The sequence below is a fragment of the Pristiophorus japonicus genome, chromosome 3 (assembly GCF_044704955.1).
Source record: "Pristiophorus japonicus isolate sPriJap1 chromosome 3, sPriJap1.hap1, whole genome shotgun sequence".
Lineage (NCBI taxonomy): Eukaryota > Metazoa > Chordata > Chondrichthyes > Pristiophoridae > Pristiophorus > Pristiophorus japonicus.
In genome coordinates, this window is record NC_091979.1 from 256557861 (window position 1) to 256578205 (window position 20345).

Below are 20345 nucleotides of genomic sequence, written 5' to 3' on the forward strand. Positions count from 1 at the left end.
GTGCCTGGGGAGTGGAGCACTAAGGGAAGCGTTTCACACTTCTCTTAAGGCGCTAGGCCGGGTGCATAACCGAATATCCCATGCTAAAGAGCCGGCTTCGTAGCAACCTAAGAGTGGCCTGCAAAAAAAAAAAAAAAATCTGAACAAAAAACATTCCTTATCCATCACTCACCCCAAATAAAGTTAAATCGCAAAAAAAATCTCACCTTGCCTCATGCAGTCATTCTTTCCCTTAGTGCCCCGGGACAGCTCTGCATATCAGCTTTCTCTGGCAGAGTCGCTACGGTTGCAACAAATACCAAATTTCCCTCCCTTAGTCCTTCACTTAACATCTCTTTTTTTTTTGGAAATCAGCAGGAATTATATTTAAACAGGCTTCTATTTTTACCATCCCAATCAAGTGGTTATGGGTTTGAGTGCCGGAGTAGCCTGTCACTGAAACCCAGCTTCTGCAACTTCTTTCAAAAATTCTCAGCTGGCTGGAAGATGGACTGACTCGTAAAGTGAAGCATTCTTTAGCAGAGAGCAAAAGGACAAAAGGTTTGCCTCACCCACAATCAGTATCTGTTGTTAAGTGACCATGGCAGCTCCTCCTTCCCTACAAAATCAGAGCATGTTCGAGATGGTGGAAATTGGAAGGAGGATGGAACTGAAAAAAAAAGTTCACCAAAAATTAAGAATTACTTATTTTTGCCAGTTTTTTCCAATAATTCATACTAGATTTAAGTAATCTGGATCGATCACTTTTTGTTTGACTAGTCCAGGATGTATTAATAATTCCAATTTAAATTTACAATTAACATGCACTAAAAACCAAGTATCCAATGTCCATTAGAGTACAGACCATTTCTGGAGTAAACACCCTCTATTTTGTCCTCAACAGGATGGCTTAAGACAAACCACAAGAGCACCCCTTACTGCAATAAATTAACATCCTCTGGCCTATCTGAGTGACAGCCAATTACCTAATTTATGCTAAATTGAGCCTGCCTACAATTAACAATTGAAACTGCCCAAAATTATTTTTAACATTGCACTGTGGAACCTGTAAACAAAGACTATTCTCGACAGTCTGGGGTACATTTGAATTTGGTTTCTGGGGTGAAAGGGTAGAATGTGAACCCAACTTCCAGTCAGTCACTTATTTTTTTCTGTTCACTATAAATATTTCAACAGAATCACAATTACTATCTTTTTGGCTAAAATATCTCCTTTTTGCAATCTTCAGGTTGCTGCAGAAATCCTGATCAAATTAATGCCTGACCCCTTTTGAATTTGTAGTTTTTTGAAAGTTGGGTCTCTGTCACTCAAATGTTTACTTAACCTTCTTCGCATGACGGCAGACCTATCTTATTTTGTGCAGCAGGTCAACGGGGCAAAAATCAAGCCCCACCTGTTTCACTTGTTTTAGAAAATGTTGGTAGAAAGTACACTTCACATTGATTTCATGGGGGTCTGGGGGGAGGGGAAAATAAAATGTAGTTGATATCCACAGAGCACAAGTTTTTTTTTACATATATGGGGAGCAAATTTTGGATCATACTAGACAACCAAGATAACTCTGGCTTCTTTTCACCACTATAATCATCCTAAACTCCCCTCCCTGCCTCCTCTTCTCCCGCTTCCAACAAGTGCAAGGAGACCATGGACTTACCACGAGGATTGAGACCATTCATTCAGCTGTTTATGTTGCTGCTTCCACATTCCCTGGCCCACCAAGCCAAAACACTCCCCAGGCTCACCCCTGCCCTGGCCTTGAACCCACGTCTTTCTCTAGCTTCTCTTCTTTCTTCCCATGCCCTCACTGGCTTCATCTTGTCCAGAATGTAACAAGCCCAACAACTTCTGGACTTGGTTTTGAAAAATGAAGAGTGGCAGGTGGAAGGGGCATCAGTGGGAGAGCATTTTGGTGCTAGTTATCATAATTCAGTAAGATTTAGGGTAGTTATGCAAAAGAACAAAGGGGGACCAGGAATATAAGTTCTCAATTGGGGTAAAGCCAATTTTGCTGAGCTGAGATGGGATTTGGCCAAAGTGGACTGGAAACGGCTACTTGATGGTAAATCAGTGTCAGAGCAGTGGAAGGCATTCAAGGAGGAGATCCTGAGGGTACAGAGCAAGTATATTTCCTTTATTTAAAAAAAAAAATAAGGATGGGGCTAACAAATCTAGAGTCCCCTGAATGTCAAGGACATACAGGGTAAGATAAAGAAAAAAAGGGAAGCTTATGCAGAAACTCTAGAGGAGTATAAGAAGTGCAGGGGTGCAATTTTAAAAAGATACCAGGAAAGCAAAGAGCATGAAAGAATGTTGGCAAATAAAATCAGGGGAAACCCAAAGATGTTTTATAAATACTTTAAGAGCAAGAGGATAACTAAAGAGTAGGGCCTATTAGAGACCATAACGGAAATCAGTGTTTGGAGGCGGAAGACGTGGGTAGGATTCTTAATGAATACTTTGCATCTGTTTTCACGAGAGAGAAGCGATGCAGATTTTGAAATGAGGAAGGAGGAATGTGAAATATTAGACGAGATAAACATAGTGAGAGGGGAAGTATTAAGGAGATTAGCAGTTTGGAAAGTAGATCAATTCCCAGGCCTAGATTAAATGTATCCCAGGCTGTTGAGAAGCAAAAGAGGAAATAGCAGAGGCTCTGACCATCATTTTCCAATCCTCTCTGGCTGCAGCTGTGGTGCCAGAGGACTGGAGGACTGCCAATGTTATACCTTTGTTTAAAAAGGGAGAGGGGGAATGGAGCAAGTGGTTACAGGCCTCAGTGGTGGAAAGATTATTGGGGAAAATCCTGAGGGACAGGATAAATCTTAATTTGGAAAGACATGAATTGGTCAGGGACAGTCGGCATAGATTTGGCGAGGGAGGGTCGTGTCTGACTAACTTAATTGAATTTTTCGAGGAGGTAACTGGGAGGGTCAATGAGGATGGTGCATGTGATGTAGTGTATATGGATTTTAGCAAAGCTTTTGATGAGGTCCCACATTGCAGACTGGTCACGAAAGTAAAAGCCCATTGGATCCAAAATTGGCTCAGAGGCAGGAAGCAAAGGGTAATGGTTGATGGGTGTTTTTGTGACTGGAAGGCTATATCCAGTGGGGTTCCGCAGAACTCCGTACTGGGTCCCTTGCTTTTTGTGGTATATATCAATGACTTGGACTTGAATGTTAAGGGTATAATTAAGAAGTTTGCAGATGACACTAAAATAGGCCGTATGGTTGATAATGACGAAGAAAGCTGTGGACTGCAGGAAGATATCAATGTACTGGTCAGGTGGGCAGAGCAGTGGTAAATGGAATTCAATCCGGATAAGTGTGAGGCAATGCATTTGGGGAGGTCTAACAAGGCAAGGGGAATACACATTAAATGGTATGACACTGAAAAGTGTAGAGGAACAAAGGGACCTTGGAGAGCAGGTCCACAGATCCCTGAAGGTAGCAGACCAGGTAGATAAGGTAGTTAAGAAGGCATATGGAATACTTGCCTTTATTAGTCGAGACATGGAATACAAGAGCAAGGAGGTTATGCTTGAACTGTATAAAACACTAGTTAGGCCGCAACTGGAGTACTGTGTGCAGTTCTGGTCACCACATTACAGGGAAGATGTGATTGCATTGGACAGGGTGCAGAGCAGATTTACAAGAATGTTGCCTGGACTGGAGAATTTTGACTACGAGGAAAGGTTGGAGATTCTGGGTCTGTTTTCTTTGGAACAGAGGAGGCTTACGGGAGACCTGATTGAGGTGTATAAAATTATGAGGAGTCTGGATAGGAAGGGCCTGTTTCCCTTGGCAGAGGGGTCAACAACCAGTGGGCATAGATTTAAGGCAATTGGGGGAGGTTTAGAGGAGATATATGGGGAAATTTCTTCACCCAGAGGGTGGTGGGGATCTGGAACTCACTGCCTGAAAGGGTGGTAGAGGCAGGAACCCTCACCACATTTAAAAAAATACTTGGATGTGCACTTAAAGTGCCGTAACCTACAGGGCTGTGGACCAAGAGCTGGAAAGTGGGATTAGGCTGGATAGTTCTTAGTTGGCCAGCGCGGACACAATGGGCCGAAATGGCTTCCTTCCGTGCTATATGTTTCTGAGGCTAAACTGACGATCCAACTTCCCTCCTGGCCCACATGTAAGTTGTAAATAGTTCTCTTCCCTCGGGTATTGCCCCCTCACTTTCAAAACTGCCATCACCTACATCTCAAACACCCTTGACCCCTCTATCGTCCCACCTCCCTTTCCTCAAGTTCTTGAATGTTTTGTTGCTTCCCAAATCCATTCCCATCTGTACTGCAACTCTGTTTGAATCTCTCAACAGGTTTCCACCCCTGCCACAGCACTGAAAGCCAAAATCAAAGTTACCAATGACATCTTCTGTGATTATGACCATGCTACATTATCCCTCGTCGCTCTCCACTGTCTTTGACCCAGTTAACCATACCATCCTCCTCCAATGCCTTTCCTCCGTTGTCCAGCTTACTGGGATTGTCTTCACTTGGTTCCACTCTTAACAATCTAATTGTAGCCAGTGGATCTCCAGCAATGGTTTCTCTTCTGTTACCTCAGTAGCCCCCAAGGGTCTGTCCTTGGCCACTTCCTCATCCTCCATTACATGCTAACCCTTGACAATGTTATCTGCAGACATGGCGTCAGCATCTACATGGACATTAACGACACCCAGCTCTACCTTTCCACCACCTAACTGGATCTCCAAACTGTTTTTGCAACCAAAGTGGATGACCTCACACTTATCCACATTATACCACATCTGCCATGCATTTGCCCATTCACTTAACCTGTCCAAGTCCCCCTGCAGCCTCCTAGCATCCTCCTCGCAGTTCGCACTGCCACCCAGCTTAGTGTCATCTGCAAACTTGGAGATATTACATTCAATTCCTTTATCTAAATCATTAATGTATATTGTAAATAGCTGGAGTCCCAGCATGGAATCTTGCAGTACCCCACTAGTCACTGCCTGCCATTCTGAAAAAGACCCGTTTATTCCCACTCTTTGCTTCCTGTCTGCCAACCAGTTCTCTATCCATGTCAATACATTACCCCTAATACCATGTGCCTTAATTTTTGCACATTATTCTCTTGTGTGGGACCTTGTCAAAAGCCTTTTGAAAGTCCAAATACACCACATCCACTGGTTCTCCCTTATCCACTCTACTAGTTACATCCTCAAAAAATTGTAGATGATTTGTCAAGCATGATTTCTCTTTCATAAATCCATGCTGACTTGGACCGATCCTGTCACTGCTTTCCAAATGCACTGCTATTACATATTTAATAATTGATTCCAACATTTTCCCCATTACTGATGTCAGGCTAACCAGTCTATAATTCCCTGTTTTTTCTCTCCCTCCTTTTTTTAAAAAAATGGGGTTACATTAGCTACCCTCCAATCCATAGGAACTGAACCAGAATCTATAGAATATTGGAAAATGACCACCAATGCATCCACTATTTCCAGGGCCACTTCCTTGAGTACTCTGGGATGCAGACTATCAGGCCTTGGGGATTTATCGGCCTTCAGTCCCTTCAATTTCCCTAACACCATTTCCTGACTAATAAGGATTTCCCTCAGTTCCCCCTTCTCGCTAGACCCTCGGTCCCCTAGTATTTTTGGGAGGTCATTCGTGTCTTCCTTAGTGAAGGCAGAACCAAAGTATTTGTTCAATTGGTCTATCATTTCTTTGTTCCCCATTATGAATTCCCCTGATTCTGACTGCAAGGGACCTATATTAGTCTTCACCACTAATCTTTTTCTCTTCACATTTCTATAGAAGCTTTTGAAGTCAGTTTTTATGTTCCCTGCAAGCTTACACTTGTACTCTATTTTTCCCCTCCTAATTAAACCCTTCGTCCTTCTCTGCTGAGTTCTAAATTTTTCCTAGTCCTCAGGTTTGCTGCTTTTTCTGGCCAATTTATATGCCTCATCCTTGGATTTAACACACTCCCTAATTTCCCTTGTTAGCCACGGTTGAGCCACCTTCCCTTTTTTATTCTTACGCCACACAGGAATGTACGATTGTTGTAGTTCATCCATGTGATATTTAAATGTCTGCCTATCCACCGTCAACCCTTTATGTATCATTCTCTAGACTATCCTAGCCAATTCACATCTCTCACCGTCGAAGTTACCTTTCCTTAAGTTCAGGACCCTAGTCTCTGAATTAACTGTCACACTCCATCTTAATGAAGAATTCTACCATATTGTCACTCTTCCCCAAGGGGCCCCACGCGACCAGATTGCTAATTAATCCCCTCTCGTTACACAAGACCCAGTCTAGGATGGCAAGCTCTCTACATTTCCTCGACATTTTGGTCTCGAAAACCATCCCTTATACACTCCAGGAAATCCTCCTCCATAGTATTGCTACCAGTTTGGTTAGCCCAATCAATATGCAGATTAAAGTCACCCATGATAACTGCTGTACCCTTATTGCACGTGGCCCTAACTTCCTATTTGATGCCATCCCCAACCTCCCTACTACTGTTTGGTGGTCTGTACACAACTCCCACTAATGTTTTCAGCCCTTTGGTGTTTCGCAGCTCTACCTATATAGATTTCACGTCATCCATGCTAATGTCCTTCCTTACTATTGCGTTAATCTCTTCAACCATTAACACTACCCCATCTCCTTTTCCTTCCTGTCTGTCCTTCCTGAATATTGAATACCCCTGGATGTTGAGTTCCCAGCCTTGGTTACCTTGGAGCCATGTCTCCGTAATCCAATTACATCATGTCCATTAACAGCTATCTGAGCAGTCAATTCATCCACCTTATTACGAATGTTCCTCGCATTGAGACTCCGTCTTCAGGCTTGTTTTTTTTTAAACACATTGCCCTTTTAGAATTATGTTGTAATAGAAAATAGGTGCGGAAGTAGGCCATTCGGCCCTTTGAGCCTGCACCGCCATTCAGTGAGTTCATGGCTGAACATGCAACTTCAGTACCCCATTCCTGCTTTCTCGCCATACCCCTTGATTCCCCTAGTAGTAAGGACTACATCTAACTCCTTTTTGAATATATTTAGTGAATTGGCCTCAACAACTTTCTGTGGTAGAGAATTCCACAGGTTTGCCACTCTCTGGGTGAAGAAGTTTCTCCTCATCTTTGTCCTAAATGGCTTACCCCTTATCCTTAGACTATGACCCCTGGTTCTGGACTTGCCCAACATTGGGAACATTCTTCCTGCATCTAACCTGTCTAAATAATGTGGCCCTTTTTGATTTTTGCCCTTGATTTCTCTGCCCTCCACTCTTGCTTTTCTCCTTCCTACCTTTTGCTTCTGCCCCCCTTTTTATTTCCCTCTGCATAGATTCCAATCCCCCTGCCTTGTTAATTTAAACCCTCCCCAACAGCTCTAGCAAACACTCCGCCTAGAACAAATGCAGACCGTCCAGTTTGTACTGGTCCCACCTCCCTAGAACCGGTTCCAATGTCCCAGGAATCTGAATCCCTCCCCCTTGCACCATTCCTCAAGCCATGTATTTATCCTGTAATTCCTACTCTGACTAGCACGTGGCACTAGTAGCAATCCTGAGATTACTACCTTTTGAGATCCTACTTTTTAATTTAACTCCTAGCTCCCTAAATTCAGCTTGTAGGACCTCATTTAAAAGGGGAGGTGCAACGAGACCTGGGTGTCATGGTTCATCAGTCATTGAAAGTTGGCATACAGCTGCAGCAGGCGGTAAGAAGGCAAATGGTATGTTGGCCTTCATAGCAAGGGGATTTGAGTATAGGAGCAGGGAGGTCTTACTGCAGTTGTACAGGGCCTTAGTGAGGCCTCACCTGGAATATTGTGTTCAATTTTGGTCTCCTAATTTGAGGAACGATGTTCTTGCTATTGAAGTGCAGCGAAGGTTCACCAGAATGATTCCCTGGATGGCTGGGCTGTCATATGAGGAGAGACTGGATCAACTGGGCCTTTATTCACTGGAGTTTAGAAGGATGAGAGGGGATCTCATAGAAACGTATAAGATTCTGACGGAACTGGACAAGTTAGATGCGGGAAGAATGTTCCCGATGTTGGGGAAGTCCAGAACCAGGGGACATAGTCTTAGGATAAGGGGTAAGCCATTTAGGACTGAGATGAGGAGAAACTTCTTCTTTCAGAGAGTTGTTAACCTGTGGAATTCCCTACCACAGAGAGTTGCTGATGTCAGTTCATTGGATATATTCAAGAGGGAGTTAGATATGGCCCTTATGGCTAAAGGGATCAAGGAGTATGGAGAGAAAGCAGGAAAGGGGTACTGGGGGAACGATCAGCCATGATCTTATCGAATGGTGGTGCAGGCTCGAAGGGCCGAAAGGCCTACTCCTGCACCTATTTTCTATGTTTATGTTTCATCCTGTTTTTTTACCTATATCGTTGGTACCTATATGTACCATATAGTGCAGCTGGCTGTTCACCCTCCCCCCTCCAGAATGCACTGCAGCCGCTCCGAGGCATCCTTGACCCTTGCACCAGGGAGGCAGCATACCATCCCGGAGTCTCGTTTGCGGCCGCAAAAACGACTATCTATTAGGTCAGGTTTTTTTTCAGCCAAACGGAGCGTAACCAGCCACCTACACCAATTCTGGCCATTTAGGGAAGTTTGGCCAGCTGAGAGTTACTCTAGTTCTGCTTAGGTCAGCACATTTGGCCTCTCCAGAAAAACCTTCCAGAGAGTTAAGGAAATCGGCGCAGCAGATGCATGGATGCACTAAAGGAATTGAAAAATACATAGCAGCAACTTGTATCCAACCCTGCCCGAAGAACTTGCTATTAGGAGTTTGCAAATTCCTTGATGCGTTTCTCCTGTCAAACATGAAAGGCTTTAGTGTGCCCAGTTTTTGAATACTTGTAACGCAGCCTGGATTAATCCATAGCTGATCAAAGTATAATTTTTAACCAGACAGAATTCCAATGTACCATTCCCACTTGCTGTTTTATATAGAAATCCTGGTCCAAGCATAACATATCTTGGCAGACTAGTTATACTTTAATCAGAATTCAAAAGTACCAAAATTTCCATCAAAGTAATGTGTTGACACGTCGGCCGGTACATTTTCTCCACAGACTGCATTCATCGCGACAAGTTTCCTGATTGACTATCAAAGTATCAATGAAAGGGTATCTTAACTTTTATAATGTGGTTAGTAAAATGACTTTAATATCGGTAAGTGCATTGAGATTTTGCTGAATTTTTCCCGCCATATGAATAGAAACCAATATACCTTTCTCGAATGTTGTATGTCATTTGGTATATTATGTAGAGTACCTTTTCTGAAAAGTTGTTCTATAAGGACTTTTTTGCCATTCACGCTCCTGTAGTCTACCCTCATCACTCCAACCCTCTTCTCAATCTTCCTCGCCACCATGCTCTACCTCACAATCAACAAGCTCCCCGCTGGAGTGGATCTAAACTACAGAACCAGTGGGAAGCTGTTTAACCTACGCCGCCTCCAGGCCAGGTCCAAGATCACCCCAACCTCTGTCGTTGAGCTGCAGTATGCGGACGACGCCTGATTCTGCACACATTCAGAGGCTGAACTCCAGGATATAGTCAATGTATTCACTGAAGCATATGAAAGCATGGGCCTTGCGCTTAACATCCATAAGACAAAGATCCTCCACCAGCCTGTCACCGCCGCACAGCAGTGCCCTCCAATCATCAAGATTCACGGTGTGGCCCTCGACAACGTGGACCATTTCCCATATCTCGGGAGCCTCTTGTCAACAAAGGCAGACATTGATGTGGAGATTCAACATCGCCTCCAGTGTGCCAGTGCAGCCTTCGGCCGTCTGAGGAAAAAAGTGTTTGAAGACCAGGCCTCAAATCTACTACCAAGCTCATGGTCTATAGGGCTGTAGTAATACCCGCCCTCCTTTATGGATCTGAGGCACGGATGATGTATAGAAGGCACCTCAACTCACTGGAGATATATCACCAACGATGTCTCTGCAAGATCCTGCAAATCCCCTGGGAGAACAGGCGGACCAACATCGGTGTCCTCGACCAGACTAACATCCCCAGTATTGAAGCACTGACCACGCTCGATCAGCTTCGCTGGGCAGGCCACACAGTTCGCATGCGAGATACGAGACTCCCTAAGCAAATACTTTATGCGGAGTTCCTTCGTGGTAAACGAGCCAAAGAGGACAGCGGAAACGTTATAAGGACACCCTCAAAGCCTCCCAGGTAAAGTGCGACATCACCATTGACATCTGGGAGACCCTGGCCGAAGAGAAAGTGCATCCGGGAGGGCGTTGAGCTCTTCGAGTCTCAACGCAAAGAGCGTGAAGAGGCCAAGCGCAGGCAGCGGAAAGAGCACGCAGCAAACCAGACCCACCGATCCCTTCCCTCGATGAATGTCTCTCCCACCTGTGACAGGGTCTGTGGCTCTCGTATCGGACTGTTTAGTCATCAAAGAACTCGGGGAGTGGAAGCAAGTCTTCCTCGATTCCAAGGGACTGCCTATGATGATGAGTCGACTAAACCAAGTCTAAATGTGCAATATTATTGTATGTTGTAACACTGCAATGGAAAGTTATTTGTACTGCACCATTTTATGCCATGATTTTGGTGAAGGCAGATAAATAACTAACTTAATAGAGTTCCCAGAAACATTCTAAAGAAATCCATACTTTACAGAACATTTTTTGTGGGACCCAGGGGCAAAAACTGTTGCCAAATAATGAGTAGTTCCAAACTGTGCTGTAATTTACATAATTTAAAGAAAGGAACACAAGATGTTAAAGAAACTTTTGGAAATGGAAACACCTCAATTGGGTAGGGGGGAAGATGGAAAGGGGAGTCAATTCTTAAAATAAAAAAAAACTCTTTACTAAATAAGATTTGAAAATATGAACTGCTTTAAAACCTATCGAAGGATCTGACATGATATCCCATTTATTCTGGGGATTTCAAATGGACTACCCACCAAATAGGTAGACATTACCTAATAATAGTTATAGAATGCTATCCAGTGACTGCATTTCTATGTGAAATTACTGAAAAATTTTGAATACTAGCTTGAAGATTTAGTGTGCCTTATTTTAATTTAATTGTGGACCTATGGCATACCAATTACTTTTCAGATTGTTCTTTTTAATTATATGTAAAATAGTTTGTTTGGTTAAGGATGTTTAAGTGTAGTGTCTTTTGATATTCATTTTTAATGAAGATGTTATTTTAGAGGCAAGGGGATACTGGAAGACTCAGTACACAGAAGAGTGCCAAGTTGGCATCACACCATTTGCTTGTTCATTAAGAAACTGCATTGATTCAATTGGTGCATAATTTATGTGGTCTCCATACAAGAGTTTCAGGATAATTTGTCTCCTGTTCTCCATCATTAGGTTCTGAAGAGGCTTTATGCTGGGTGTGTGCATAATAATTAGATCTGCCGCCATCTCCGTTCTAGTGCCAGTACCTGTCTCCAAAAAGCAGTGTTTAAATAGGAGTGGCAGCCAGTTTAGAGGGCAGTGTGAACTCCTTAACACCTAATTAAATACTGAAAGGTAGATGAGGGGAGTAGAATAGTAGATGTGAAAGTAACTGTACTGATATTCCCAGAGCAAAGTTCCTCATTAGAACAATAATGAGGGTCACTGCTTGCCAGATCTTTCATCTTATCGGACTCTTCAAACTACTTTGGATACCAGCCTGTGCTGCTTTGACATGTTTAATCTTAAGTGTTCTTGCCTGCAGAATGTATCAAGGGGAAATCATTTATTTAATTTTTTTTTAAATTGCATGTTAATCAGTCATTCTGATTATTGTCAGAAACCAAGTTTTTCATTCAGAAAGGTAGTATTAAATGCATTGGATTTTTAAAAAAACTGTTGTTAACCAGTGTTTTGTATGCATTTGAATTATTTTAACTTTAAAAATTAACCACCTGCAAAATCTACCAACCATAACTACTAGAGTGAAATATATTATCGCATTTGGCAATATCATAACTTCACATTAACTTACCTCAGCTGTGCAGGTTCCAGTAGCCTTTTCCTGCAGAGTCAGCTCGATGAGGACAGTATCTGGGAGAAAATGTTTTGTCTGGTTGGAAAATTTCTGGATGATTTCATGCCTGAATCAGTTTCTACTAATGACTCTTCAGGTGGGAGGTGAAAAGTGTCTGCTAGAAATCTCTAAATCTAGAAGTCAAACTATCGGATTTTTAAGACAACCTGAAGGATTGTATCCCCTTTCTGGTCTGAGTGTGTACAATAAATTCCTACTTTAATTTATCTAAAAAGATAAGTACCAATTTCCAAACTTTTTTTTGTAGTCCAAATGTTGTAATATATACCACGTGATATTTCTGGAAAAGGTGAAGTGTATTAAAAGTGATGAGTTAATTTAATGGTACTTTTATAGGAGAGCTGTATATAGAAACATAGAAAATAGGTGCAGGAGTACCACTGCACCGCCATTCAATGAGTTCATCGCTGAACATGCAACTTCAGTGCCCCATTCCTGCTTTCTCGCCATACACCTTGATCCCCCTAGTAGTAAGGACTACATTGAACTCCTTTTTGAATATATTTAGTGAATTAGCCTCAACAACTTTCTGTGGTAGAGAATTCCACAGGTTCACCACTCTCTGGGTGAAGAAGTTTCTCCTCATCTCGGTCCTAATATAGGTGTTGTATTCTGAAGGACAATTTTTTTTGTCCATTTTAAAAGTTGAATAGATCAATGTGCAGCATTGAGAACTTAAACCCATTTTAAAAACTTGTGCTCACTACCTAATTTGTATTACAGACCCACTTTGAGTTGAAGGGGTTCTGTAATGACCCCTGCCAATCCATCCTATGGAAATTGGTACTTATCTTTTTAGATAAATTAAAGTAGGAATTTATGTTGTGGATAACACCGCTCGAGCAACAACAAACAGTTCATGTTCACGTCTTTATGTGGAGTTTGAAGGTTGGGTTTATTAACTCGCTGCTGGACTTTTGCTGATGGATAAAGCAAGCCTCTCTGAACAGCAATAGGTAAAGCACATTACTGGCCGTGTTTGCATAGACTGAGCACTCTGCCTGCCTCCAATCAAAAAACATGATGGTTGGATCCACTAGAGATAGTGGCCATGAATTTCCTGAAAACTTGCGCTAAAACAACGGCGTAAGTGTGGTTCTCTGCCAAGCTTTGGCGCAAAAACTCGAGGAAGTAAGTGACTTGCGCATGCTTTTACGTTGTGCCCAAATTTCCTCTATTTTAATGCCAATTCTGCAAAATCTCTGCCAAAACCTTTTGCTGCTCATTAACATAGTTCCTTCTCCCCTGCAAAATTACACCTCATGAATTTACGCCAGATCTATATGGACTGTAAATTTACACCAAAGATTTTGGGCACAACAGGACCTAAAGACATATTTCTGGTGTTTCATGGCAATCTTTTATTTCTCCTCAGATCTACAAAGTATTTTCGGTATCTTTAAGTGCATCTTTATGGCATCTGAATGATTGGCATTAAAAATTGAAATATTTTCATGATTGCATTTTCTTAAATATGCATAAAAGATGTTTTGATGACTTCAAACATTAATTTTCATTCATAAAGCAGTACTTAAAGAAGGAATATGGCATAAGTTCGCTGCTTTCCGCCGGCCCTGATGGTTTATGCTGATTTCCACTTGTTTTATGCAGTTAATGTCAGATTCCACGTGTGTGCTGACGACTTCCAGCTCTACCTCACCATCCCCTCTCTCGACCTCTTCACTCCTCTGATTTGTTATGCTGCTTGTCCAACACCCAGTATTGGATGAGCAAAAATGTTCTCCAATTAAGTATTGGGAAGACCAAAGCCCATTGTCTTCGGTCCCTGCCACAAACTTCATAGACACTGACTCCAGCCCTCTGCTGGCAACTTGCTGTGGCTGAATCAGACCATTCGCAACCTCTGTGTCCTATTTGACCCTGAGCTGAGCTTCCGAACCCATATCCTCTCCATCACCAAAACTGCCTACTTCCACTTCCGCAGTATCACCTGTCTCCAGCCCCTGCCTCAGCTCATCAGCTCCTGAAACCCTCGTCCATGTCTTTGCTACCTCCTAGACGCAACTATTCCAATGCTTTCTTGGCTGACCTGCCCTCCACCCTCTGTAAATTTCAGCTCATTCAAAACTCTGCTGCCTCTGCTTAAACTTGAGGGCAGAACTGGAGGAGTGCAGAGATCTTGGAGGATTATAGGGCTGGAGGAGGTTAGAGATGAGAGAGGGGCTAAGGCTATGGAGGCCTTTGGAAACCAGGATGAGCCCTAATTCGATACGACACAACATAATTCTGTCATGACGCACAAAACAACCTCGGTAATTATGCACATTATGTCATGATGTCACTAAGAGGTATTGTGAAATCTTTGCAGATTATTTTGCTGCCAGTCGAATGCTTTTAGAGACCAGTGTTAAACCAGTAACATATTAAAAATAGCTATCTTGACTACCAGTCTATCATAGATTGATCTGGCTTGTAGCTGCAGACGACCTCGGTAATGGCAGCTGGTGGCCGAGGATCAATATAAATAGATTGGGTTAGAGGAACAGCAAACTCTTTGAAAAAGGATAATCTATTTAGAATACTGATGAATTTAATTAAATGCATGCCTCCAGTTGAACTTGGCACTCTCATTCAAGATAAAAATCTGTTTTATTTTCCCATTGATAATTGAATTAACTATTTTCTTTGTGTGGAAAGGTTAAGGCTATTAGTGGTTATTCAGTAAAAATGTAATGGGTACTCTATTTAACTCTATTACTGGTTGACTAATGTTATCCAAACCAGTGCTCAAGTGGTATAGGGCAATGTCCTCAGCTCTGATGCAATAGTTTTAATACAGTCCAAAAGTAATGTGAAAGTTTCCTTTCTCAAGTGCCTTTTAAGGATTCGCGGCCTGCATCTGGATACATGACGAGGAAATAAAGTAGTCACACTGGTGTACTTGGGTGGGGGGGGGAGGAGAGAGGTGTTCTTCTTCTAAAATGAGGATTACAACACATCTGTCATGGTTCAGCGAACTTTGCCCTGTATCTGACCCATTGGGGGTGATTTTTAACCCTACTCGCTCAGCAGAAACCTGGCAGGTGGGCAGTTAAAATCGGCCTGGCTCTTATCTGTCCGAAAGCTACCATGATCGCAACATCTGCAATTTTAACCTGCTCTCCTGAGCAGGCAACAAGGACAGGCGCCTGGAGCCAACAGATCCTTCTTTACATGTTGTGTGTTGCATGATGCAGCCTGGTAACATGATTGCGACCCGACTCTTACTACGTTTACAGTTCTGTTTTCTTTGTTGCAAGGAAAAGCAGTAACTCCATTTAGGGCTTTATGTGGCACACCGTGTTAAACTGAGTTTTTTTTTTAATCTAATGTAAGGAAGCTATAAATTTATGCAACCTAATTTCAGTTTCTGATTTCAGGATCCCAGCCTACTTGCCACTGCCTATCGTAATTTATCATATGATGAGCTGATCTATGAACTCGTGAAACACAAAGAACTTCTTAAGAGAAAGGATGGCCAAATCCGGGAACTTGAGGACTACATTGATAACCTTCTAGTGCGAGTAATGGAGGAAACTCCCAGCATTCTTAGAGTACCATATGAACCATCTAGAAAAGCTGGAAAACTTTCAAAAACCAACTGACCGGCTTAAAATTTTGTAATTGACAAAATATACTTCGTGTCTGACGGCAACTCTGAAGACCTTTTTATAGTCAGTGCATAGGTGAAGAACTTTATAAAGCAAAGATGGTGTGAAGCTTTCCTTAGTGAGTATTGAGCATTTGTTGCCAAGCAAAGTAGAATCTATATATCTTGAGTCTCTCTTAGTAATTTGGCTAACATTCAAGTATGAACTTAAATCAAAATTACAATTTGTTTTTAAACAAAATATGCAGATTAGCACATACATATTGACTTCACTGGTAGTTAGATTGACCATGGGGGAGCCCCCTCCTTCTGAACGACTCACATGTTGACCTTGCATATTTATTTTTGTATTATCTTTAGAGACTATAGAATGTAGCAACAATAGAATGAAATAGCAATCTAAAGCAAGAATAGCTTTTCTGTAATTATACTTGCATTTAAATAGTTACAGTACTATTTGCATACCTCGAAGGGTCTGACATTTATTTGGGGGGTTCACAGTAAATTAAGTGGTGTGTTTTCTATTCTATTGTGGAAGCCATTCATACACTTGAGTATATTGAAGCAAAATGTCAGAATGCTCTTGTGATGCCAAAACTGATCACTTTATATTTGCCTACTACTTGATTACCTGTTATATTGTGTACTTCAAGGAAGGGTCTGGCACATTTATTGTTGGTTGGTGGGGGGGGGGGGGGGGGAAAGGGAGACGTTCACACAGTAAATGTTACGGTGTTTTCTATTATATTGCGGAAGCCATTCATACACTTTAGTTGAATATATTTAAGCCAGATGTTGGTATACTCTGTAATGCCAAAACTGATCACTTTATTCCTGCCTATTACTTGATTCTCTCTTTTATATTTGAATCTTCCAGTATTTCCACAACAATGCTGGGTTCTCTTTTTGGAGCTCATTTTACACTTGTACTTGCATCAAACATTTGATTTACTGAATACTGCAATACATTAGAAAAATCCAATGTTTCTCATTTTGATCTGCATTTCACCCTGTTTTGGGGGGAACAATGTATAGCAGAAATGCAATGGGCCTTTTTTTTTTTTGCAGAACAAAACTATCTAACCATTTACTTAAGTTCATTAAAACATTGGTTATGTCATCTGAGGCTGCAGTTATGCTGCTGTTTTTTGTATTGATGAGAAATAGGTCTAGATGCATGTCAATACAAAAAATATAGAGTCTTAAAGTAAGAATGCCAAATTCTGTCATTTAAAAAGCAACTGAAGAATGATAGTGCTCACTAATTTTTATTAAGTTATATACATTTTTGTAAAGGACATACTTTGGTGGTAGTTCAGAATAAAAGTTGTGCATTTTATGCCAAACTATACTAAGGTTTCCTGTGCATTTTAAATGGAATGATAACTACTGCGTTAGTGGATAGCCTCTAAGTATTAGTTGTTTGTAGTCTTTAGTGGGTCATAATCTAAAAGTATGTATTTATCTTTATAATTCATTGACAGTCTCACATGACAATTATTCAAAACAGATTATTTAAAGCTGTATATTTAATGGACACAGTTGGTGCTTAGGAGTTGCTGTCACTTAGCCCTGTAAGCATCTTAAGGTACATAGTGTGTGTTGCACATGAAGGCAGTAGGTAGCCATCTCTTGTGTTTGTCCAGAATCAATCATCGAAAACTGTATTCACGTAAAAGTTTTTTAGCTAATGGTGAAAATTACCTTAGTCATTCAGGTTATTTATCTGGCTGCAATAAAACAACACAGACCTCAACTCTGTGGAGTACTCCGAGCTGGGTTAAGCTGCTTGCGTTGAACACTGACACATACCATTTAACATTATTTAAATGTTTAAGTGCCCACAGGGATCAGTTGAAATGCTCTATGCCAGTATTGCTTTTGCACTTTTGAAAATGAAAATTGAAACAAAAGTTTTAAATTATTTGATTTTGTGCACTTGGCTAATGTTTTACAAAAAAAAAAGGCAACTTTTTTTTTTAAATTGCTTTTATTCTTTACACTCTTAAAAGGTACTTGCTAGATAACTTTGTTATTATTTAGAAATAGAAACCAGATCAAATCCTTAGCATATTTTGACTATTGACCGTTTGCAACAATAAAATGCGGTAAACTTGAAGTAAGGTTACAGAGCTGTGAATAAATGGTACAGGCAGTCATCCATGCTGATTTTAAGGTGCACTTTTGAGAAGAATGATGCGTGAGTTCAGCTCCTGCCCTTTCGGGAGATGAGATAATGTAAAGTGCTATTTGTAGAATGATTCCAATAATTATACCACACTTCTAGAGACTTAACCACATAATAAAGCAGTACATTTTACAGTCAAGATGTATATGACTGGTACGCATGTTAAAGTGCTGTACAGCTATTACAATTGAGAACTCCTGATGGCTGTATAAACTGCTAGCCATTTAGGGCATCATCTAAAGCCAAAGACGGTGTTTATAGGCTAACATACTTCCAGACCATTTTCTTGTGTATAAATCTTCAGTTGTGCCATCATATTTTACCTTGCACATTTTTACTTTCCACTGTCTCGTGACACCTGTCTGTTATCTAGGTTGCTACCTGCTGCTTCTACCACCATGTTTTACTGCTCTAAGTTTAAATCTTCTCCTGGTGGAAAGTATTCTTGCCCTCCATTTTCTTACCCATCATTGCCTCTTGTTAGTTTGAGCAGAATTAAAATGATGGGCATTCTTTGCAAAGGATTTGTATTGCAATTTTGTGTGACTGGAAGAATTTTTTTGGACGGGTGCTTGGATGTTGTGTATATTGTATGTATTCTTCATGATGGCTAAATAATAGCTCTATCACTTCAGTATTTTATTTGCACTCTAAAGCAGTTTATTGTCTTTACTGGTTAGCTGCTGTGGGAGACATGAATGTTTTTTTTTAAATAGGCATAAAACTTGTTTATATGCAAATCTTCATCTGTAATAGAAACTAAACTACAGAATGGGGGATAGTGGAGTTGCAGTTTATCTACTAAGTTAAGGGCCCAATAACTAAAGCCACTGGTTGGGCTAGGAGCTCATCATTATGTGCAGTAAATTATCAATTTGTATTTGCCAAATTGTACAAACTGATAAAAGTGAAATGTTCTGGTGCACACTGTGAGGGTACACAAGAAATGCTTCAATTCTAATTAAGCTCAGTACGAAAAGTGCAGCAATACTGACACTGGACAGCAGTGGTTTTCCTTCTGTCCTGTTGACTACTTGGGTTTAAAAAAAAAAGCTAGTTGGAAGCTGAACTTGGCTGCTTGTTTCACTAAACTGCCCTAATCCCTGGGGCTTGTATCAGTCCTACTTTTGTAAACTTCAGAAGAGATAAGTAAAGGAGCGACAATTATTTGATCTTAATGAACACTTGCTCTGCAATGAACATGCATTGCAGCTATCCCTTTATTATGTTGTTCCTTGCCATTTTAATTACTGCTCCCAACAGCAGTCTCTTTTTAATAAAGGATGTAAACTGCTGAGGGTGAGGTGTTTCCATTGACTTGAGATTTGTCGCTAGCCAGAAACAAGGTTCAACTGAAGGAGGCCGACTTGTGTGTGTCATCTAAACTCTTATCTGTATAAAGGTACTTCCAATTTATATTTTCATATTTAATTTATATATCCCTGCAGTTCTCTGCTTTCCCTTGTTCAGTGCGTTGCATGTAATTTATCTATTGAGCATTCTCTGTTCCAAGTTGTGGTACACATACATGCACTGCTCATGCACATTATTTTGCAGAATTATGCATCTTTTTCTTGCACCTCGGGTTTTTAAATGCTTTCTTGTGATTGGAAAACAATTTATACAACAACAACTTGTATTTATATAGCACCTTTAATGTAGTAAAACGTCCCCAGGTGCTTCAAGGTATTATAAGACATAAATCTGACAGCAAGCCACATAAGGAGAAAATAGGGCAGGTGACCAAAAGCTTGGTCAAAGAGGTAGGTTTTATGGAGCATCTTAAAGGAGGAGAGACACATAGACGGTCAGAGAGGTTTAGGCAGGGAATTCCAGAGATTAGGGCCTATGCAACGAAAGGCACGGCCACTGATGGTTGAGCGATTTATAATCGGGATGCTCAAGAGGGCTGAATTAGAGGAGCGCAGATATCTCTGGAGGGGAGGGGGGTGTTGTGGGACTGGAGAAGATGAGAGATAGGAAGGGGTGAGGCCATGAAGGGATATGAAAACAAGGATGAGAATTTTGAAATTGAGGTATTGCTTAACCGGGAGCCAATCTAGGTCATCGAGCACAGGGATGATGGGTGAATGGGACTTGGTGTAAGTTAGGATGACCTCAAGTTTACGTAGGGTAGAATGTGGAAGGCCAGCCAGGAGTGTGTTGGAATAGTCTAGAGGTAACAAAGGCAAGGATAGTTGAAAGTGACTTTCTTACATTTTTAGAAATAAATCTAATGAATGGAACATCAGCCATGAATTGTACTACATATAAAATGATGCTTAAAATATATGGGCATCTATGCAGTTTTATATTAAGTTGGGATGCTGCACAGTCCTGTTAAAGGTGTATTGAACAAATATTGTATCTGATTTCTGCAGTACTGTAATAATTGTTTGAACTTTTTGAACACTGAACTGATGCAAGGTTCATGCCAACATGTGAAGCAGAATGTTATGCAAGAATTTCTACAATGATTTCAAATGCACATAAG

General features: G+C 41.2%; 1 protein-coding gene across 1 annotated transcript in view; it reads left to right on the top strand.

The window, feature by feature from the left end:
* LOC139260238 (rab11 family-interacting protein 2) overlaps positions 1–16319 on the top strand; it is a 90579-nt gene extending 74260 nt beyond the window's left edge. Inside the window, exon 5 of the mRNA XM_070876564.1 lies at positions 15434–16319. Coding sequence (XP_070732665.1) covers positions 15434–15658 — 225 coding nt within the window. The 3' untranslated portion in view covers positions 15659–16319. The remainder of the gene's footprint in view (positions 1–15433) is intronic.
* The last annotated feature ends 4026 nt before the right edge of the window (positions 16320–20345 follow it).